Source organism: Dromiciops gliroides, chromosome 4 (genome assembly GCF_019393635.1).
Source record: "Dromiciops gliroides isolate mDroGli1 chromosome 4, mDroGli1.pri, whole genome shotgun sequence".
Taxonomy (NCBI): Eukaryota; Metazoa; Chordata; class Mammalia; order Microbiotheria; family Microbiotheriidae; genus Dromiciops; species Dromiciops gliroides.
In genome coordinates, this window is record NC_057864.1 from 178229398 (window position 1) to 178253563 (window position 24166).

At 39.2% G+C, this 24166-nt stretch overlaps 2 protein-coding genes across 4 annotated transcripts in view; one reads left to right on the forward strand and one right to left on the reverse strand.

The window, feature by feature from the left end:
- Positions 1 to 24166, reverse strand: part of LUC7L3 (LUC7 like 3 pre-mRNA splicing factor) — a 72456-nt gene that overhangs the window by 17380 nt on the left and 30910 nt on the right. Inside the window, exon 12 of one of the 3 annotated variants that reach the window (XR_006356289.1) lies at positions 8235 to 8418. The gene's annotated coding sequence lies outside the window, so the exon portion shown is untranslated. Of the gene's footprint in view, positions 1 to 7619; positions 8419 to 24166 lie in introns of those variants that run through there. The other 2 variants (XR_006356288.1, XR_006356291.1) reach the window with 2 other exon arrangements.
- ANKRD40CL (ANKRD40 C-terminal like) lies at positions 15936 to 17315 on the forward strand. Its single transcript, XM_044001099.1, has 2 exons — positions 15936 to 16169; positions 17098 to 17315. The coding sequence occupies exons 1-2, from the start codon at positions 15942 to 15944 to the stop codon at positions 17230 to 17232; spliced, it is 363 nt and encodes a 120-aa protein (XP_043857034.1). The 5' UTR covers positions 15936 to 15941; the 3' UTR covers positions 17233 to 17315.

The following is a 24166-nucleotide window of genomic DNA, read 5'->3' on the forward strand; positions in this document are numbered from 1 at the left end:
TCAGATATCTAACACTTACTAGCTTTGTAACCTTGGGCAAGTCACTTAACCCTCACTGCCCCACCCCCCAAAAAATTAAAAATAAATTAAAATTAAATTTTTAAAAAAGGGAGTAGTAGTCAAGTGTCAAATGCTCCAGAGAAGTCAAGGAAGACTGACTGAAAAAAGACCACTGCATTTTGTAATTAAGTAATCAGTGAATGAGGTAGAGAATACCTATTTACCTACCTACCTATCTATATCCATCTTAATCTCTCTTCTGAGCTCGTTTCATATTACCAATTTCCCACTGGATTATTTTGAATTGAATGTTCCACAAGATCTCAAACTCAACATGTTCAAAACAGAACTGTCTTCTCTCCCAAATTTCCCTATTTCTGTTGAGGATCCCAACACCCTTTCATTTGGCCAGGTTCACCACCTTGGTATTATCCTGGACTCCGCACTCTCATTCACTTTGATTATCAAATCTTCTCTTCTGTGCCGTTCTCATTAGCACTCAATTGAACGACTACAATGACCTAATAGGTCTCCCTGCCTTAAATCTCTCTCTTCTCTAACCTTTCCTGGGCAATTTTCCTAAAGTAAAGGACTAATCATGTCTGTCTCATACACACCCTCACTCACGAACCTCCAGTGGTTCCCTATTACTTCAAGGATCAAATATAAACGGTCATTTAAAGGGCTTCACAAACTGGTCCCAACCTACTTCTCCAGCTTTATTACACATCACTCCCCTTCAAATATACTACAGGACAGTCAAACTGGCCTTACTGAAATTCTTCATACACACTAATCCATCTCCCATCTTTGTGCCTTCACACTGTACCCCCATGCCTAGAATTCACTCCTTCCTCACTTCCACCTTAGAATTCTTTCCATCCTTGAAGGTTTCCAAAGTCAAACAGCACTTTCTACATAAAGCTTTTCCTGATCCCCTTCTACCACCCCTGAGTTGCTAGTGCCTCTCATCCCAAATCAACTTATATCTCCTCTTTATACACCCATACATATGATTCCACTGGCTAGACTGTAAGCTCCTTGAGGATGGGGATTGTTTCTCTTCTGCCTTTGTATCCTCAATACCTAGCACAGTGCCTGATTGTGAAATCAGCTCGATTTTTGTGGCCCTTTCTAGTCACAGAAAACTACAGTCCAAGAGCAGGAATGGATGAATCAGTCTAGGGATAAGTATAAGTGATCACTAAAGGTCAGGAGAGACAAGGAATTTTGGGGGAATGATCCACATGGACTTCATTTCAGTTTGGGTCCTCGGGTTATTAACTTAGGTACTGGTGGACACAAGAGAAGAATATATTAATCAATCAACAAGCAATCGTTATTTAAATCCCTATTATGTGCCAGACATCTGCCAGGGATAAGGCACAATGACAAAAGTGAAAGTTTTTGCCCTGACCCCATTCTACTGAGGGAAATGTTCACATATATACAGGTAGATAATACACAATAGATACAAGGGATTGGGTTGGGGGGGGAGTGTTGGCACTAGAAGATGGGGGTACAGAAAAAACTTCTTATAGATAATGGCATATGAACAGAACACTGAAGGAAATTGGGGATTCTAAGAAGAGGGGATAGGGGAGCGCATTCTAGGCACAAAGGCAGGAAATCAAATGCCATTTGTGAGGAACAGTAAGGAATTCAGTTTGCCTGGATCATAAGGTGAATGCAGGAGAGTCATGTGCAGTAAGGCAGGAGAGGTAAGCAGGGGCCAGGCTTCGAAGGAGCTTTAAATAGTCAGTCAAGTCTTCAGGTGACAGGGAGCCAATGGAGTTTATTGCCTACATGCTTGGGAAAGCAGAGTCCTAAACTCCGATTCAGCATTTTCCATATTTCACTTTCCTCGCCTGTAAAATGTGAAGAATTAGACATTTTCACCTAACATCAAGAGAATGAATGAACTTTAGATACCCTCAATATAGCAAAGTTTTGATGTCCTGAGAAGATGCCTCCAAATATGGACAGGCCCATGATAGGTATCTACAGACAATGAATCATGAAAGAAGCAAGGGCTTTTAGGAAAGTCTCAGCCTCATTCACAGGGCAAGACATATATTTACTGATAACAACTTCAATTGTCTCCCCTCCAAAGAGTATTTCTGTTTTAACAGTGACAAAATCCTCCAGTTAAAGCAATCCTGCATCCCACAACGTGAATAGAAATTCCAAGGCAAGGGATATTTCCCCCTCTAAAATATTAAATGTGAAATTATGTATTATGTATTATTAAAAATATATTCAACAACTGGGGAATAACATAAAAACAGTTTTAATTTTCTATTTTGTGCCAAAATTTCAACCATCTTTTCATTTCCAGTCTCAGACATTCAGATTCCCTGGAACCAATACCTATCTAAGTTTCAGTGATGATGTCTCAAGCCCCCAGTGTACAGTGGTCACATTAGTTTAATAAATGCTGAGCTAAAAGACTGATCTCTACTCTTCCAGACTAGAGAGCTATTTTTACTTGGAGGAGGCATCATCTTCAGTGTCCTTGAAACGACACTAAGCAGTTTCTTGGGTAAGGCTGGCTGTACCATGGAGGTATGGGTCTTGGCATTTTTCTACATGTAAAATGAATATACCACCAGACTTCAAGTGTTGGAAAGGGATCAGGTGGCCTGGAAGGGCCCGAGATTTCTCTTTCCCACATCCTCTGTAAAGTTTTTCCTGCTTCCCAAATGTGACTTGATCTCCCCTTCTAAAACCACTTCTGGCAGCATGGCTCACCTCTTACAGCACTCAATGCACTCTGAGGAGTTTAGGAGATGGTGGAGAAGTCATTGCTCCAGTCATTCATTCACTCAGCAAACACTTATGGAGACTCACTGCCCCCTAATCCCTCCAGACTTCCAGCTCATGAAGGTGAACTCTTCCCCCCCTCAGAATTTGCATAGCACTTTTTTCCAGATCACTCCTCTGCACCAATCACATTCTTCCTTTTCTCACAGGGGCAGTTACATGGCACAGTGGATAGAGTACTGGCCCTGAAGTTGGGAGGATCTGAGTTCAAATCTGACCTTAGACACTTGACATTTACTAGCTGTTTGACCCTGGGCAAGTCACTTAACCCCCATTGCCCCACAAAAACAAAAACAAACAAAAAAAAGAAAAATCTCATCTCAGACATTAGCTGTGTGACCCTGGGCAAGTCACTTAATCCCAATTGTTTTAAACATATGTGGCTATCTCCAGTCTTACTGATGTGTATCTCGCCTCTGGACCCAGATGGCTCTGGCGGAGAGTGAGGTTGGTGACCTTGCACAGCCCTCCCTCATTTAAATCCAATTCAGTGCAAGTCATGACATCATCCCAATGTCATGGTCCTCTTCAAGAACGAAGGACAAACAACAACCCTGTGTTACAACTGTCGGCTCATCTCCCCAGCAACAGTAAGCAACCTAAAGGCAGAGACTATGTCTTGTTCATCTGTCTCCCAAAACATCCAGGAAAATGCTTTGTGCATGGCATGCATTCAAACATTTATCGAGGAATTATTGTGTTCAAAGTGAAATGGCCAGCCATCGAAAATCTAATAATACTTAGAATAGAGTAGGCATCGTATTAGGTTAGAGATCCAAAAATACAAGGGAGCAAGCTGCTGCCCTCAGGGAGCTTACATGCTACTTCAGGGATACATTATGTTCAAAAATAAATGATGAGGGCAGCTAGGTGGCACAGTGGATAAAGCACTGGCCTTGGATTCAGGAGTACCTGAGTTCAAATCCAGCCTCAGACACTTGACACTTACTAGCTGTGTGACCCTGGGCAAGTCACAACCCCCATTGCCTCACAAAAAAAAAAAATAAACAAATAAGTGAGTGAGTGAGTGAATAAATAAATAAATAAATAAATGATTGGGGGGGGGGCAGCTAGGTGGTGCAGTGGATAAAGCACCAGCCCTGGATTCAGGAAGACCTGAGTTCAAATCTGACCTCAAACACTTGCTGTGTGACCCTGGGCAAGTCACTTAATGCTCAATGGCCCGCAAAAATAAAATAAAATAAAATAAATGATGAAAGGATATAAACAAAATTAACACAGTGATTAGGGAGGGGGAGGTGGCACTTAAGCTGAACCATGGAGTGAAGGTTTCTAAGAGGTAGGGGTGAGGAGGGTGAACATGCCAGGCATGGGAGAACCCTGTGCAAAGGCACAGAGGTAGAAGATAAAGTGTTGTGTAGTAGGAACAAAAATAAGGCTAGTTTAGCTGGATCATATGTGAGGGGGAGTAACACACAATCAGCCTGGAAGGATAAACTGGAGCAAGACTGGGAAAGGAATTAAATGCCAAGCAGAGGAATTTGCTGCTTATACTAAAGTCAAGAGGGAACCCTTGAAGTTTCTTGAGCAGGCGTGTGGCACAATCAGACCTGTGCTTTAGGAATATTAATTTAGTGGCTATGAGGAGGATGGATTAGACAAAGTTGAGCCTGGCTGTAGGAAGATCAATTACTAGTGTTAGGGGTCCGGGCAAGGGATAAACAGGTTTAGATTAAGGTGATAGCTGTGCATGTTGAGATAAGGAGACAGATGTGAAGAGATATTTAGGAAATATAATCAAACAAGACGTAGCAACTGATTGGCTATGGGAGTGGTGAGGGAGAGTGGAGAGTCAAGAATGACTCCTAGGCAATCAACTGGAAGAACAGTAGTACCCTTTGGCAGTCTGGTAGAGCCTATGGACTCATTCTCAGAATAATGTTTTTAAATGAATAAAATAAAACATGGTATTTTAAAGGAAACCAGTTATACTGAAATACAATTGTAAAAACAATTTCTGAAAGTCCATGGACCCCCCACCCACCCCAGTTAAAAAACCCTGTTTTAAAGGAAAATGGACAAACTGCACGAGATGGAGAAGTATTTGAGCAAAGACAATGTGTTCTTTTGGAATATGCTGAATTACGATACACAGGGAACACATTCATGTGGAGGTGTCCAACAAAAATAGTTGGAGATGTAGGATGGATATGTAGATTTGAGAGTCATCTGCATAGAGGTGATAATTGAACCCAAAGGAGCTGAGAAATCAAGTAAGCTAGGGCAAAGACTACCTTAAAAAGCTTAAAATGAGACAGGAAGGAACAGGCTTATACAAGAATAACCATGAGGTAAGGGGGGAAAGATGAGGTCTAGGAGGGAGGAATGAGAAACTGAAGGAAGGGACTTCCAGCAAGCACAGTACAGTGGAATGCTCCAACTAAGCCCAGTTTCTCTAAGTAATCCCTAGGTAAAAACGCACAAGAGTGCTGGATGAAGCAGAGTCGAGTCAAACAACCAAAGAGAAGCAGTATGAAATTCCTCTACCCAGTCTAGGACTACACAAGATGGCCAAGAGCTCAAAGGTACTCTGTGGATGGTGGTGGAGAAAAGAGTCTGAAACCTGTATGATATCTGATATCCAAGTAAGGCAAGGCATGGCCATACTTGGTAACAAAGCCAACTCCCCAGAGAGGATGAGCAAGGAGAAAGAGAATGAACCAAAACTAGCTTGTCCTCTGAGAAACCAGGAAATGGAGGTACAAACAAGGGACTAAAACTCTCTATCTCAGGCCTTAGCCACTCTATCTACAATCTCAGGGCAACAGTGGCAGTATTCAAAATTTAGTGGGGGCAAAACCAAAGTGTAGATACCCTATCTAAAAATATGAGAGGGGGCAGGGTCTTGACACAAAGTCTCAAATCCAGGAACTGGAGACATCTGAAAACAGAAGAAAAATCCTAATACAATGAAGCATTACTATGGATTAAGAGAAGACCATGAAATAAATTTGGAAGAAGAGAATAATTCCACAAGTCTGAGTAAAGACTAAAAAAGGAAAACAAAAACAAAACAAAACATAACCAAAAAATGGCTTGGCCACAAGGACTCCCAAGAGATGGAAGAGATAAATTGGAAGGAGAAAAGTAGCATGGAACAGAAAGTAGAAAACCTTATTCAAGTACCTGACATCCTGAAAAATAGAATGGATCAAGCATGATGCAATGATCCAACAAAAAGCAAAAAATAGAGCAATGTCAAATTTGAAAAAATTGAACATGGGAGCTGTATCAATGATCCAAAACAACTGACTTGAAAAATAGGACTGAGCAAGATTTAAGAATCCACAAACTCTCAGAAAATGTACTTGCCAAATAAAAAACTTGGATACCATAGTTCAAGAAATCATGAAACTGCCTAGATCTAGTAGAAGCAGAGAACAAGGTGAAAATAGAATGAATCTGCTTGATCACCTCTTGAAAGAACACCCAAATTGAAAATGTACAGTAATGGCATAGCCTAAATCTGGAACTTCCAAAAAAGAAATAAATACTTCAAGAAGTCAGATAAAAAGTTCAAGTACCAAAGAAGCAGAGGTTAGGATCAACCATGACTATGCTGCAACTATAAGGATTTTGAAATCTTGGAATACAACCTACCAAAAAGCAAAATAAAATGGCTCATGACTGAGAATAACTTATACTGCAATACTGTGTATAATCCTACAGGGTAAAAAAAATTAACCTTTAATAGAGTAGAGGATCATTTCAAGCATTCTGGATGAAAAGCTAAAAGCTGGGTAGACTCTGAAAAGCAAATGCAGGAGATAAGAAAGCTAGAATATATTTGAGCAATTGGAAGGGGCTAAATGATGACCAAGTGCTTATACTTTAAAAGGGGGAGATGCTTGATCCCTTTAGAACTCCACTTCATTCAAGGGTCACAGAGGAAGTAACAACCTAGTTGAGGTCGTTGGGCTAACCAGAGGTGTCAAGCAAAATACCCTAGAGAGGCAGAAATGAAAATGTAATTGGGAAATATTTAACAAAATAAGGATGTGATATAGATGCTAATTTGTGGGTTTTCTAAGTCAATATGCAGCCAACAGGAACTGTTTTTGAGTTTGATACCACTTGTCTAAAGAAAAGGGAGGGGGAAAGAATACCTGAAGAAATGAGGAAGAAGGGAGGAGCTATTTCTCATATGCAGGATGTGCCAGGAGTATATAAACATTGATATGAGGGTAGAAGTAGACATCTTATGAACCTCTCATCTTAAGAACTGGACTTATCTGAAAAAGGCAAAAGGAAGAAGATCACAACACATATTGGAGTAGAAATACATTGAATTCAACAGGGAAATATGAGGAGACAGAGAAAGTGGGGTAGAGGCAGGGAGAAAACAGTCACCAGCAAAACAAGCTTCAGCTATGGAAAGCTAACCATTGGCTTAGATGAAGGAAAGAGTAGAAAAGATCAGACCACTCCAATGATAAATTCAATGACTCATTATGATTTCAGAAGACTGAGGATGAAGCAAGCTTCCCAGTAAAGAACAAGACATTTTCAGTGTCAATGTGTCCATTTGTTTTTTCGTTTGACTATTCTTATTCCTTTATGCAAGAGACTTGAGGTGGGGGTGGAAAGAGTTAGTAGTCAGTGATAGTAATGCAAAAAACAAAAAGAAAACAGCATCTAATGTTAAAAATACACAGAAGAGAGGACGTTCAGAAGAGATCACAAACAGGGCAGTTTTGTTACCATTATGTTATATTTTAATGTACACTTCTAAAAAACAAATGGCATATAACAATTCAGTTTATATAGAAATTCTTTCTTTTCACTGTATATTGAGATTCTCATGTTCATAATAAAAAATGTTAAAAAACGAAATTAGAGATCACTTTCAGCTGCAAAAAGGAGTGGCACTCAATAAATGTGAATAAATGACTAGGTTACCATTATGCCCTCCCCCTCCATGTTCCACTGGTCTCCCTCCATTCCCTACCATTCCTCTAAACTTGGCCTCATACAACCAAGAACTTGTAACTGCTTTGACTATTCTACTCCTGGGCACACCCACCTAGGCCTCAGTCTGCCTCCTTTTCCCCTCAGTGGCTGCAATTTCCTGTAGAAAGTAAAAGCCCAGGACAAAGGGCAGAGAATCAAGTGAAACTTTTATGTATTCCGCTGCCCTCCTGTTGAGCGGCATCGAGGTGTACTGCACTGCACCTCAGCCCACCCTCACCCCCACCCATTTTCTTCCAAGGCCATGCCATCTGGAGGAATCCCACCCTGTGTCCAGTGATACCCCTAATATCAAAAAGTCACTTAATATGTAATAATTTCCCCAAATGCTTGAACCTTGGGGTGCCACCCCTTCCTCCTCCATGCAGATTCCCAGCCCAGGACTTTGCCCCTGCCCTTGCCCCTCCCAACCCTCCTCGCACCTGGGGATGGGAGAGAGGCTCCAGGAGCTCCAGCGCCTGTCTCCTCACGTTTAACATTGGGCGTCAGTGGATTTCAGATCCATCTTTTCCTGAGAACAACCCTGGATCTCTGCTAAGGCAGATGCCTATCAGGTAGGATGTTTGTTTCCCATTTGTGCTGTTATTGCTGTCACAGATGTGATTTCTGGGAAGGGGCAGAGAGAGGAGCCTCTTAGTATTAATGTACTAAAGGTTGGGCTTAACCTGAGGCATCAACTTGGAGGGGGCCTAATTACAGTTTTACTACAAACTAAGGTGGGCCTTCTCTCTCTAGAGGGCAATAAGGCTAGCCTGTGGCAGGGACTAGAGAAACAGCACCTAGATGCAGCTTTATAAATAGTAGATACTAGATAAAGACTAGTTAAATGAAAATTAACCTGTTGTTTATACTTTTTCCAAAGGGCAACAGCCATTGAAGCCTCTGATTATGGCCCAAGATGATACCAGGGTACCAAGGTAGATTTTGGGCGAAGTGTTAAGTTCTAAATAGTGCTGCCAGTGATTGATTAGCTAATACTAAGTTGAAGGCTTATTCTGCCTTCTATTGAGTCACACAATGACAACCTCATGCTACATGTTGGGGGAGAAGGGGCACAGCTTTGCAACTACACACATGTAGAATTTTAAAACTGGAAGAGATCATCTGGTCAAATCCTCTCGTTTTATGGAGAAAACAGACCCTTGAAGTGGTCTGCTCAGTGTCATAAAACCAATTATTAGCAGAGCCAACACTGGAACCCAGGTCTCCTAACTCCAAGTGTAATATTCCTGTTCCTAATACCAGACTGCCATTTGACAATCCTGAGGTGACCATTACTCCAATGCTATCACACACAAGGAGGTGAAATTGACAGTATACCATGCGGCTTTCAGGATTTGAACTGCTGCTCATTTGGGAAGTAAACTCAGAGCTCTCCCTACAGACTTTTCAATTTCATATAAAAGTCATCATAGGTATTAGGTATACTCAAACCAGGGGTTCTTAACTTTTTTTTTTTTTGGCCTCAGGGACCCCCATCTCACAATAATGTTCTTAAATAATTAAAGGAATTTAATCTAAATTTGTTAAGAGGTTAGTGCAAGATGGATTTTTTTCCCTTTCCATTCAAATTCATGAACCTTCTAAAATCTATCCACAGACCTATTGTGGGTTTGTGAACCCCAGGTTAAGAACCCCTGACTTAAACAAATGTACAATCTTTCAAGTAAGGTTTTCATTCCAAGGGGACATCACAGAATCAGAATAGAAGGTACCTCCCTCTCTGCACTTAAGAGTTGGGGGGCTATGGGAGTGGAAAGCTACCTTTAATTTCAGGCTTTTTTGCTATGTTGGTTAGTTTTGCTGAATTGTTTTCTTTTTTCCTCTTATTATGTGACAAGGGACAGTTCTTCAGGAGGTAGAAGGAAGAGGGAGAAATGTAGGTGATGTAAAGACAAGATATCAATAAAAGTATTTTTTAAAGAAATGATGAAAATGTAGAGAAAAGCATAGGAAGAACTTATATAACCTGATGCAAGGTGAAGTAAACAGAATCAGGAAGACAACCTACACAAGGAAAACAATATGAATGGAAAGAACAAGAAAAACCTGAACACTAGATAATTGTAATAACCCAACCAAGATGTAAAGAGATGAGAAAATGCACCTCCCTCCTTTTTCCTGAAGAGTAAAGAAATATTGGACTGTAAAACTACACATATTGTCAGTTTCAGTTTATATGGAGAGTTTTCCTCAACTGTCCTTTCTTTTTCATTCCTGGTTACAAGGCATAGCACTATAGGGAAGGGAGAGATCTGGAAAAGGGTGATTAAAAAGCTAGATATAAACTTTAAATATCATTGCAAAGAAATTGTGGTTTTTGATAGCACCTGTTTATATTCTTTACTGGAAGACATTTCTTTTTCTTATGCATCATGACATTATTCTTATAAGATTGTTGTATACCTTGATACTGATTCAACTACCTGCCCTCATTTATATTTTCTATTCACATCTTTTGAAAATCTGAGTTGGTAGATGATGTTCCCTATGTGGTCTCTTTAAACATTTCCTATTTTCTTCCCCGGGGGCAGCTGGATGGCACTGGCCCTGGAGTCAGGAGGACCTGAGTTCAAATCCAGACTCAGACAATTGATTCTAGCTGTGTGGCCCTAGTCAAGTCACTTAACCGATTGCCTCAAATATCCAGGGCCATATCCAGGGCCATCTCCAGTCATCCTGTTGTATATCGTCATTGGATCCAGATGGCTCTGGAGAGAGGGAAACCGGTGACTTTGCACAGCCCTCCCTCATTTAAATCCAATTCAATGCAAGTCATGACATTACCTCCTGATGGATGGTCCTCTTTGAGAATGAAGAACAAAACAATTTTCTTCCCTATCAGGACCCCTATTTGTATCTTTAGAATTTCATTTTTGGGGATTTCCCATCCTGGAACCGATTTACCCTGCAGAATTTTAGGACATGTAATCCTTTCTCTGAACATCAGAATCTTTCTTCCAAAATCTATGGTGCATACTAGATTGTACGCAACTTCTTTTTGATCAAGAATTCTAAGGTAGAATGGTCACTTCCTCTCCACATTGTCATTATTTCTACATCAGCAACTAGTTCCTTAGTGATAAGTTTCCCTCATATCCTCTTCTTCCTTTTGTTGTTTTTTTGGGGTTTTTTTTTGGTGAGGCAATTGGGGTTAAGTGACTTGCCCAGGGCCACACAGCTAGTGTCAAGGGTCTGAGGCCGGATTTGAATTCAGGTCCTCCTGAATCCAGGGCCAATGCTCTATCCACTGTGCTACCTAGCTGCCCCCTCTTCTTCCTTTTGAACAATGAAATTATTCTAAGAGCGAGTCAAAACCATCAGCCTCCCTGTATTAGGAAGAACTCTAGCTGTTCCCTAGTTAAGTCCCTTGTCCCTATCATGTCTGCATACCAGATCTGTGATGTTTTCCAATTTCACCTATTTATTCCTTCTGTATACTCCCAAATTAATATCACTTCTACTTCACCCTTCACTGATCACCAAATAATCTCCACCATGTGGTTTTTGTTTGTAGTATTATTTAACAAATGAAACCCTGGGCTGGAAATCAGGATATAACCACTACAATTCATCTTCGGTAAGTTAACTGTTATAAATCTCAGCTTTGCCATCAATTATAGTAAGAATAATTTCTGGTCTACCTTCAAGTACCCTGCACCTTATTTCCCCCCCAAATTTTCTGAGGCTAACAAATGTGACAATGCCCTGGAAGTTGACTGTTCTATAAACACATTCTCATCTTTCCTAGATCGGTTGTGGAAGAATACTGACCCAACAAAAACAGCTGATCAGATGTCTGGCCCAGATAAAAAGATAAGGGATGGGACAGGAGGTAATTTTATGACTACTTTTTCTAACAGGGTCCTTACAGGAAGGAACCCACTTGAGGCTTTTTTATAAGCATATGCAAACTATCCCTGAGGTTTTCCTCTTCCTTCCCTTCTTCCTCTTTACTAAAGCACAATTTCCATGTAGGAGAGGTGCTGCACTGGAATCAGTAAATAATGATTCATGAACTAAGTTCTGTTATCTTCTAAATGAGGAAGCCATAGCTCTAAGTTTGGGGATTATAGTGACCTTGCTAAGAAGCAGGGTGAAGAAACCAGGAGAGTCATCATGATGGCCTAAGCAGGTATTGAATGCCATCTTCTGATTGGTTCTTCTCAAAAAATAAATGGGGAGGGATGTTAAAAAAAACTGATTGTTCCTATCCCCATCTCAAAGACTGGGGTGAAAGCGGATCACTTAGTGAGAACTGTAACCCAGGTAAATATTCAAAAGTCTAAAAGAAAAAAAATCCTAAAAACTCTAAAAGAAAACTTTTCTACTGTCCCAAGTGCAGCAGCCCCACAGTATAAGTATGATCCTGAAAGAGTAACACAAGCCCCCCCATGGCACCAAACAGAGGCAAATGTCTACATACAGGGATAATTTCACTAATAAAATCTGAGAACAAAGTCAGCCTACACAGAGAGGGGTTAAAGGAAGTTCCACACCCCAATAATGTGTAGATAAGGAGATAGTAGTGGCCCTGACTAAAGTTTAGGGTTGTGAAAAGTCTAGGGTTAAGGGGGATGGTGAAGCATAGTCAGCTGAAAGGGGGTCAGGTGTAGCTCTAGTCTTGGCTAAGAGGTTGCATGGCATGCATGCTAACTTGTCCACCATATTATTCTTGATCTGGTTTAAGAGCTCTAAGATTCAATAAGCTACAAAACAGCACTAACCAATTCATTCTCTAAGGACATATACCTCCTACAGACTGAACATTTCATGCATATTATTTTTCAAATGTATATTGATTTTTAACATTTTCTCAATAACTAGATATTAAGTTTAATTACTTAACCTCTCTGACCTGATTCCTCATTTATAAAATGAGGTGAGAAACCCAACTCAAAATTTAGAAATATTTCAACACCACAGTTAGAAACTATGTTAGGCAATGGAACTCAAAAGCAATAATAATCTTTGCCCTTGAGCATGCACACATGATACAAAGTGGATTTGGGAGTAGATGGGTGGGTGTGGAAAGACCCTGGAAGTCCAAGGATGGGGGCAAATCAGGAATGGTCTCATGTATTAGGTGGTTCTTGAGCTGACCTTTGAAGGAAACTATTATCTACTGCTTTTCACTATTATTCTACTATCATTCCCTAGTGAAGTAAATGCTTTTTAAAGTGCCATTTAAAAAGGAATTGTCATTGCCAGGTAGAAACCCACAGTTATAAAGGCCAAATCACTGGAACGAGACAACTAAGACCTACAATCACGTTCCAGCTCTCATACTCAATCTCTGCCTCAGTTTCCTCATTTATAAAACAGCAACTGACATTTGCAAAGTGCTATACACACGTTTTCAGTGATCCTGACAACAATCTTCTTTGAGGTAAGTACTACAGGGTTTATTATCCTCATTTCACAAATGAAGAAACTGAGGCTCAGTAAAGTTGCAACTTGAAGTCTATAACTAGGAAGTACTGGAGTCTAACATTCTATCTCACAGACTGAGAAAAATGTTTTATAAACTCAAGCATTATAGAAATGAACTATTACATTATTACTCATCCCCTGAAAACTTCCTTGTTTCTTTTGAGGGCATCACATCATTCCAGTAACAGATTCAAGGGTGTTCATCCTGACTTTTCACTCTTCCTCACTTTCCATATCCAATAAGCTACTCTCTTAATAATCAACAAGTAATTTAATAATCACCAATGCCAGGCACTGTACCACGAGCTGATGCATTCTAACCCCATATCTGTGCTTCTCTATTCACACCATCTTTCTCCTAGACTACGGAAATGGCCTCTTGATCATCTCATCATCTTCAGCCTTCCTCTCTCCATTCCATCCTCCACACAGCTATCAAAGTGATTTTCCTAAACTATAGGTCCATCTCTCCTCCCTCAACTACTCTGCATAGACACTCTTTGTGCCTCAAATGCTTTCCTTCATCTCTGCCTCTGAGAACCCTTAGAACCACTCCTAACCCTCTCTAATTTGAACTCTCCTTGAACCCGCCCCCATTACTTACTATCCACTTTTCAGATTTCACCCAGCAGAATATAAGCTCCTAAAGGAATTTCCTTCTTGTCTTTATAACCCCACCATGTAGTGTTGAGTGGGGAAAATCTCACTCACAGTAGCACAGAGCCACATATACAACAGGTACCTGTTGAACTGAAGCATGGTCTGGGAGGGGTGTGTGTGTGTGTAGGGGGGGGGGGGGGTCTGATGGTAGCATCCTAAGACTTGGCTAAAAGGTAGCAATGCATTGCATAAACACTAGTTATGAAATCTGGGAGCTCAAATCCTAGCTCAGATGTTTAAGTTTCTGTGTAACCTTGGGCAAATCACTTCCTTCTAGGCCCATGCTAGATAATCTATTACTTCCCTTACCAGCTTTAAATCCCCTTCAAAGTCTCTGTAAATCCCATGCCCCAACATCATTGTCTGTAGCAAAACAAAACAAAAACAAAAATCCACTTAAGTGCTATAACCCACCTGGACAAAAAGGAAAATTCACCCCAATTACCCACCACCAAACTGAAGACAGGGAGGGAATCAATGTTCTGCAACATGTCTTTAGCCAATAATTTGGCTGAAGTCCTTACACAGAACTATGACAGTCATGTTGCCTTTGTTATTTGACACTGGTTATTTGGCCTCCAAACCAAAGTGTACTGGAGAACAAAGCATTTCGTAAAACACAATTAGAAAGTATTTTAAGTATTTTGAGATTCTTTTTGTTTTGTTTTGTTTTTGAGGGGCAATGGGGGTTAAGTGACTTGCCCAGGGTCACATAGCTAGTAAGTGTCAAGTGTCTGAGGCTGGATTTGAACTCAGGTACTCCAGAATTCAGAGCCAGTGCTTTATCCACTGCGCTGCCTAGCTGCCCCCAGTATTTTGAGATTTTTTACTCAAGCTAATGGATCAGAAGTGCTTCCGCTCCAGACTACAATATACTTTAAAAAATATTTTTTCAGCTTCTTCATCCCAATTTTCTAATTAAGAAAAATTCCTTTCAAGTATTTCTTCCCCCTGGGGAAAGCAGAGGGGAATGAATATATTTGTTTTTTGGTGAGGCAACTGGGGTTAAGTGACTTGCCCAGGGTCACACAGCTAGTAAGTCTGAGGCCTCATTTGAACTCAGATCTTCCCAACTCCAGGGCTGGCGGTCTATCCACTGCGCCACCTAGCTGCCCCTCAGAATATTTTTTAGTTAAAACTCTTATGTCTGATCCCTGTTCTTTTTGTTAAAGCCCAGAGTAGGGAAATGGGACCAAGAGTGGTCATCCCATGCTTCACAACTATCACTTTTTCTTAACTTCCCCAGAAGAGGATGAAGAGAAAGACACGCACACAAAAGCACCAAAGGATCCAGCCCTTCCACCACCTTTTCTCCCCAGGGCAGAAAATGACATGCGTGCAGGTGAGGGCTCAGTCTATGCATAGAAATAAAATGTTCTGTTCCCCTCTCTGAGCAACCCAAGATCTCGAGCTGAATTTATTTCCAAAACGTGAAGCTATGACAGCTGGGGTTAATTCCCTCCCCACAAGTCTGGAGAGTAATAAGCTACTTGCTCCTCATCACAGGAAGCTATCTAGAGAATCAGAGCCCTCTGCACCAAAATAACTACCATGAGAGGTTAGCCTCAATAAGACACGTGGAACCCTAGGCAGGGTGTCTTTGTTGTGGAAAAGCTGTATGGTGGAGGTGAAAAGCTACTGGACTTGAGTCAAAAGACTCAGATCTGAGACCTGGCTATCCCATGTATTAGCCATGGGATTCTGAACAAGTTATCTTTCTTCACTGCACTAGCTTCTTTATAAAAATCACCAAAATATTTGCACTACCTCAAAACCATGAAACATCTTGTATACTATAAAATGCTTTATGATAAACTACTACATGTTAACATATTTCTTGCATGCCTACTGCATGCTATGCATATGCTCTACTCCTTTCTCTAAGAATTTTTAATAGCTTAAGGTAAACATATTTAAGCAATCACATAAGTGCTAGAAATCATGTATTCCACAACCAAATACATCCTTAATTTTGGAATGATCTAGGCCACTGCTTCCTTCCATTATCGTAGAGTTAATCGCATAATGTAATACAAATGATTGTCTTCCTCACTTCAACTATCACACTTCAACTTCTGGGTAACCTAGAGCTGGTGCTTAAAGTCAGAACACAGAGTCCTGGAGAGAATGACTTCATTGAAATTGAACTGGACAGACAAAAACTGACTTATCAAGATCTATTACAAGTAAGCTGTCGGGAATTAGGAATTAACCTGGAGCAAGTGGTGAAGATTAGAAAGCTGCCCAACACACTGCTCAGAAAGGTAAGTTTCCAAATAAATTATGGTATTCAAATTGAACTCTTAGTTGTAGTTCTATTTGGTTAAGGGTTCAGATTTGGGGGCTAAAAATGAATTTCAATGTAATGCACATGGTTAATCATTTCAGTGTTGTAAGGCAGTAAATAAAGCTCTGTGCAAAAGGTCTTAGAAATGGGACCCTGGGTTCTGTTGCTTGAAAGCTATGTGCCTTTGCGCCAATCATTTACCCTATTTCTATCTGAGAAATGAGTGAACTCCACTACGAACACTTCAAAACAATATGAAAATGCCATGTGCTATTAGTGGCTCTGCTTATTTATGTACCTAATAAAATTGCAAAATCTGGATGCAAAGGTTTTGCAGCCATGTCATTTGCTTCATGTGTCTCATGGAAGAACTAAAGGACTAACAGTAGGTGAACATTATAGAAGCATCCAAATTAACTTGCCTTTGTTTGTTCAGCAGTAACTAATTCTCATTCCTAGTTTGCATAATAGTAGCACTACTTTGGGGTATCCCAAACAGAAAACCTTTTTTTTTTTTCCCTTTCTGAATTAAAAAAAAAAAAGCCCCATTTAAAAAAAAATTTTTAAGTGTTCATTCTCTGGCAATTCTGATGAACGCTTTAGTTGTTGAGAAGGCTTTGTGTTGTCTGACATATAACCTGGCATGAGATTTCCTTAGAAATGTGCTGCAAAGGTAATTGAATGAGGACATAATTGAGAAATTCTGAACAATTGTAAATTTGGGGGTGGGGGGGTGGGAAGAAGACAAAACAGTAAGATGTAGTCAAAATGGTTCTAGCACTAACTTGTAGAGCAGGATGTTAGCAAAAAATGATACCTTCTGTGTCTTCATATTTTCATGGTGATTACATAGATTAATCATGCAGAGATAAGGACAGATTTCTTTCATTCTCCTCTCCCAAAAGGACAAAGATATTTCAAGACTACAAGAATTTCAAGAACTAGAGCTAATTCTAGTGAAACATGGTGTGACAAAATCTACATCATCACTGATAGAAAAACCCTGCTACAATCACAGTGCTGCGAAAATGACTTACTAAACCAAATGTAAGAACTCAAGAAAAAATCTTAACACTGGCTATGGATCAAGGATCTAATTCCACTTTCAGCTCCAACTTGTGTTCCTTAGCAAGATATAGTTCCTCTTCATATAACTTTTTTGTAACTTAAATTCCCAGGTTGTTGGGTTTTGTGTTGGCTTTTTTTTTTTTAAATAAGAAGGGATTTTTTGTCGGGGGGGGGGGAATCTATATCTAGATATCTAGATACTATATATATATAGAGAGAGAATCTATATATAACCAATACCTAATACATACAACTGTACTTTGTTAAATATAAATATACAACAGCAAAGATTAATTAGAATTCATACACTAATGATTTATTATCTTCTATAGGCAATATATTAAATGGGTTTCTTGAAGAATGATTATTTTCTAGCAGAGTTGGTTTTTAGGCAGCAACTAGATCCCAAACTTTTACATAACCACACTGACCTGGGAGGGTCAGGGAGGTCTGGGTGAGGCTAGTAGTTATAGTACCTCACCTCACAAACTGAGCCAGGATAAAGCTACCTCCATTTCACTCCTGAACAACTATGGAATTAGTGGGCTCCTTTGCTTGAAGCCAGGCTAAAATTTTCCTGCTTAGATGCTTCATTTGATACTTGTGAATATAACTGCAAAGTAACTGAACTTCTAAATTATAAAAATGGTAGCACACAGTGTTCAATTACCCTCCAACATAACATGCCTGTCACAGCATCTTGATTATTCTACCACCCAATAATCCCCAGATCACCTTTAGTAGCTACTAGTTAATAAATGTTTTGCCCTGTATTGTGGGCACTTGATATATGTTACTAATGACAATGAGCTTGAGGAGACATATTCATTTAAAAAAAAAACACCAACCTATTTCCAAAGAAAACCTTTGTACAAATTACACAGTTGAGCCAAATATAAAAGATCTAAAATTAGGTATTTGTAATTGTTTATACTACTGCTCTACTGTATTAATGTGGGTATAGCTAGCTTATTTCTTTTATGCAGAATGTCATGGTGTACTTTATAGGGGTAAATCTACATTTTTAGTAGAACATCAGATCCAAGGTAAAATTTGGAAATAAACGTGACTCTTAAAACATGAAGTGGAAAATAAAACAAGTTGGGAAACCATTTCATAACTTTAAAACTGGTTTGTGAACTAGATAAATCTTTGCCTCTTCCTTTTTAAAATTAAAAACAACTTAGTTTTTGTAAATTACTCTGTCAGGAGTTTGTGTGTGTGTGTCAAAGACCCCTTTAGCAATTTTGTGAACTCTACAGATCCCTCAGAATGTTTTTAAATGCATTAAATACAGAAGATAAAAAAATAAATCAAATGGAAATATAGCTACCAAAATGATAAAAAATAAGAAACAGATTCACAGAAGAATCCCTAATAAATGAAAACAAAACCAAACCACCACTCTAGGCTATTGAGATTTGGTTAGCAAATCACTCCTTTGAAATTCTAAAATAAGACCTGTTAAATCATCTTGCTGTAATCCAGACACCAATCATTACATTATTGTGTACCAACTACATTCACTTGAAAGAATTCCCCATTTGAAAAGCACTGTTTAAAAACTAGTACTTTAACTCTGAAATGAAAGAGAATGGGACAACAGAAATAAAGAATTTGTTTCCTTGATTCGCCCAATGTGAAATTTCAAGATATGCTTAATCACTTCTTCCCTCCACAAAGCTAGCATATATTCCATCTTTAATTTTTTTTTTAAGTGTGTCCTGGATTTTTTGCAATCTGGTAAAGCTCATGGGTCTCTTCTCAGAATGTTTTTTTTAAATAATCAAAGGAAATTCTAAATTTTAGCTAAAGATTAATGAAAATAAAGATGTCATTTTTCCTCCATCCATGTTGTGATTCCCCTAAAATCTATTCATGGACTTCAGGTTAAAAACCCTTTACCTAAAAGTAAGCTAAATATTTAGGAAATGCTAGTACAAAAACATTGCCCCATGAACCCGAGAAACAAGCAGCTCAAGTAGAGTTCTAACACAATAGCTGAGTCTGCCATAAAGCTTCTACTGCTGGCAGCTGTAATCCTTCCATTTTATATATACAACTGTTTTAAAGCTTTGTGTGTGCGTGTGCGTGTGCGCACTTGCTCACATGCAACCATGCCCATGTGTATACACGTATGAAGGCTTCTTTTCCTTTTTTTTTTTTAAGGGAGGCATTTGGGGTTAAGTGACTTGCCCAGGGTCACACAGCTAGTAAGTGTTAAGTGTCTGAGGCCGGATTTGAACTCAGATACTCCTGACTCCAGGGCCGGTGCTCTATCCACTGCACCATCTAGCCGCCCCACTTCTTTTTCTTTTTAAAGGTACCTTTCAAGTGTCTGTCCTACATTGAGATCATTATTCTAGGTGGGATCAGAAAAGAACATCTATTCTCTTTTTTGGTGCTCCCTTTCCCCCCCAATTTAAAACAAAAATTTTCACATGGTGGCTATTGAGTGTTGGAAAAATATCAAAAATGTAAGCATGCGTTGAAGGTGGCCTGTTGGTATGGCATTTCTCTGCATAGTACCCTCATTTATTTGTAATGGCATCATTCTGAGAGAAAAGTTTCATTGCCTGTGGCCTAGACAGGGGAACAAGAGCATCAGTTCTCTGGCAAACACCCAAATGCAAATGATGCTAAGATAAAATAAAATAGCTCAAAGAAAACCTACTATTAGGACCCCAAATTTGGCACTTGAGAAAGATGCCCTTTCACTTGCCACAAATACAAAGGAGGAAATTCACTCACCTGAAATAGGGTGATTTTCTAAAATACATGCTATCAATTTCTCTATTTTCATCATCAAGACCCCCTGCTCCTGCATTCTTAACCAACCACCCAACAACTTTTATCTGGTAATTTTTATCATATCCTTGATACAAGCATTGTGAAAATGCATACTACCAAGGTTAGGGTGGCTGGAAATAAAACCAGATTAAACATAAAACTAACCTACAGTCTTTTAAAAAATAAAAGACTTGGGGCAGCTAGGTGGCGCAGTGGATAGAGCACCGGCCCTGGAATCAGGAGGACCTGAGTTCAAATCCAGCCTCAGACACTTAACACTTACTAGCTGTGTGACCCTGGGCATGCCACTTAACCCCAATTGCCTCACTAAAAAAAAAAAAAGAAAAGAAAAGAAGACTTGAAATGACTAAGATGTCCAAATCCATCGATCTGGAAAACCGTCTGGAAGGCATATATCCCAATGGAGGGAAAATGCAGATTCCACATACACCAAAATATTTATACCAGCACGTTTTGCATACCAAAAAATAGACACCCATCAAATAGGAAACTGTGATATGAGAATAAAAATGAAAAATAAAGAGAGAAATGGGAAAATTTGATAATGAACTGATACAAATGAAGTGAACACAAGAGGGAAAACAATATTCATTAGAATATAAATGGAAATTTTCAAACCCCTGAAACTGAATGCTCTTATAACCACTTAACTTAGCCCTGATGAAGAAATGACTATGAGCATTTCCTCTTCTTTGCAGAAACGGGAGACTGAGTGTGGAATATTGTATATACTGTCAGACCCAGCTGATTAATGAGTTGGTTAGTTTTACTGAACTTCCTTTTTTTCCTTCTCTGTTACAAGGTATGACACAGATAGATCTAGTGTCCTGAAAATTTTAATGAAGTTTAAGGCCTATCAATATTAAAACAACAAAAGACCTGAACTTTGGTGAAACTTCAATTACAAAAACCCTTTTAACTTCTACTAAAAAAAAAAAAGAATGACCACAACTTTTCCAAATTATTCTTTTACAATCTTCCCTTAATTAATGCTACCTCCTTTGAATTTCCTCAGTGACTTCAGCTCTTGGCTCATTGAAACTCTCTCCACTTTATCCCCAGGCCTTCAATATCAATCAATTCTAACAAACCATCCTCATTGTTCAAGGAAGAATTTATCCCCTAGTAAGGATCTCCACATCTCAGTCACACAATACTAGCATTAAGACCTTATAACTCACTATCACATGAACCTATACCAGCTCTAGGAACCTAAACTCTTTAACTTCTCTAAAACCATTATGCCTACACTTGTAAAACTCCTTCAGCTGCAAAAAAAACTATCTTCCTGCGGCGCCCCCCCCTTATTGCAACCTCTGGTATCTCTACATCTTTTCTCTAAGAATGTCCCATTTCCCTTCACTCTGGATACAAAGAACTCCCTCTATCCTGTACTTGCCTCAATGGTCAGCTACTTTGATGACATACTAGTCCCTCATAGCAGAGGTTCTTTGGTCTTGTGTTGATGACAGTTCACAATCTGCTGATAATCTTCAACCCCAAGTAAACCCTGTCATCGTAGATAAAGCACTGGCCCTGGATTCAGGAGGACCCGAGTTCAAATCTGGCCTCAGACACGTGACACTAGCTTTGTGACCCTGGGCAAGTCACTTAACTCTCATTGTTTGCCCCTCTCCAACAAAAACCCCTGTCATCTAGTTTCTCTGCTCCTTGCTGAACAGTCATGAAATCATATGTTCCACCCACTAAAAATTTGCATTCTATAAACTAGAGTTTGACAAGTTAATTTCAACATGAATTTCTTATTATCTTGTTCCCCACATTTGACTATTACAAACTTTTACTGTTATTCAAGCCCCTGGCTCTGCACTGCCTCACTCCCAAACAACAGATGACCACTTATTTCAGGTCAAGGATGGTCATGTATTACCTCAGCCCCACTCCTAGTCTCCTAAGATTTTCATTGTTTCCACTTTTATACTTTCCCTTTAAAAAGGCAATTTAATTTTTGCAACTAGCTGTGGTGTAATAAGTGTGCATTTACCACCACCCCCCCAGAAGCCAAGCTTCCCAGGAAAGAAACATGGTTTTGCTTCTGCATGATTACAGAAAGTTTATGAGAACTACAGATGCAAAGAGGTAAAGGTAGACTACTTACATGTGTTACGTAAGATTACAAACACAACATTTAATACAGTAAGAAAGCTGAAGCAGGAGTGGCATGAGCTTCAGACTGGATTTAAGCTTCCTGGATCTGAAGTAATCATAACTTAACAATCAGCCCTGGATGAACAGCAATGCACTATATTTTTACGGTTCACTGGTAAAGTGACTGACACTGACCTCAGTTAAATGTGAAATGCATATTAAGAACACTACTCATATTTGGCCAAATGGTTATTATGCTATTTGTCCACTTCTTTCAGCAGCCCTCTGCTCTAGATTCCTCATTCCCTGCAGACACAATGGTGGCTCTCAGGCATCCCATGGAGTAATAAAGGTTGGCTCATTGAGGATGCAAACAAATTATAACCTAAGCAAAGTACTACACAAAACATACATGCACTTAATGTAAAAACTTCAATTTCATGCACAGCATTACATAAACTCCTCCACTAAAGGCTTCATTGTAGCCTAGAAAGGATTCATTTCTCAAAGGTTATGCCAACAGGTCCTATTAAGCCGGATAAGTCTCAAGACTGCCATCTATTGTCTATGGGCTAGCCTAGCTAGCTTATAGAGGTGGATTTTTGCTGGCCAAAAAGGAGTTGTGAATTTGGGGATTGGGGGGAGGGGGGAGGGGAAGAGAGGGAGTTGAATAGGCTTAATTTCAATGAATTAGATTTTTAAAAAAATAAAACAGAGAATGTGATCTTCAGTGGAGGAGCTTTTCACAATTAAGAAATCATGGATCTTTTGAAACAATGAAATATTAAAAGGTAGTGCTATTTTTTAAATTATTGCTTAGCTGATAGTATGCATTTTAAATTAGCATAAATGGAAAGTATCTCCAAAAGCTGTTAATTAAAATAAAAAAGCCTTCTTTTAAACAAGTGATCATAAATACATGTCAGTAATGAAGCTCAAGCACTTAGAAATATTGATACGCCCGTTTTTCCTGTATTTCCCAATAATGAAAACATGATTGTGTGAATAAAATATACCACCAACCCACACTTTATTTCAAGTTGTGCTGGCTTTGATTATTTTAATGTGACTACATGCCATTTAGAAATCAGTCGCTAACCTGCTGCAGCAACTATTTTCTTACAAATGTTACAGTACATGTAGGTACTTTGAAAAACACAAGTGCTATACAAAAATCGGTAGTATTTTTCACCAATTCCAGAATATTGCCTACTATGTGCCAGCCACTGTGCTAAGTGCTTTACAAATAGGATCTCATCTGATCCCCACAATAACCCTGGGAGTTAAGTGATGTTATTATCCCCTTTTTATAGTTAAGAAACTAAGCGCCTGAGGCAGATTTGAACTTGTCTTCCTGACTCCAGGCTAGTGAATTCTATTCACTGTGCCACCTAGCTGCCTCAGTCAGCCAGTGAAGAGCCTACTCCTCATAGTATTCCTTTGGGCACATACTCAGGCAACAGACTATGAAAAAGGATCTGTCTGAGAAGGCATAAAGTCAGTATCTTTTCTTCTGAACTCCTCCCTAATCAAGGATATCTCTTATAAACTCTATGGTGGTTATTCTTTATGTTCTTCACTGTGTGTAGCTATAACAAGTTTAGATAAAAATTTGAACTGCTTGATAGATAAGCCAGCAACACAAAAAAACTGCTAATTTTTTTGAAGAAGGGGTAACACAATCTCCCAATTAAGGTACTGTTTTGGCTTTTTAAACATCCTTGGACTACACTATAACCCATGTTTCAAAACCAACCTATTTACCAAAAGACAAATAGGACCTGCAAATAAAAATAATCTTGAAATACTTTTGAAGCAATGGTGGTGTTGCTTTAACAAAATCCTTAAGACTTACAAGAAAAGGAAAAATAAAAACTAGAATTTCTAGAACAATCCTTTTTCACAATCAAGTATAAGGGACATTGGTTTGGTCAGATTATCCTTTGCTTTAAATTGCTCAAGTACAAGGGAGAACATTATACATCA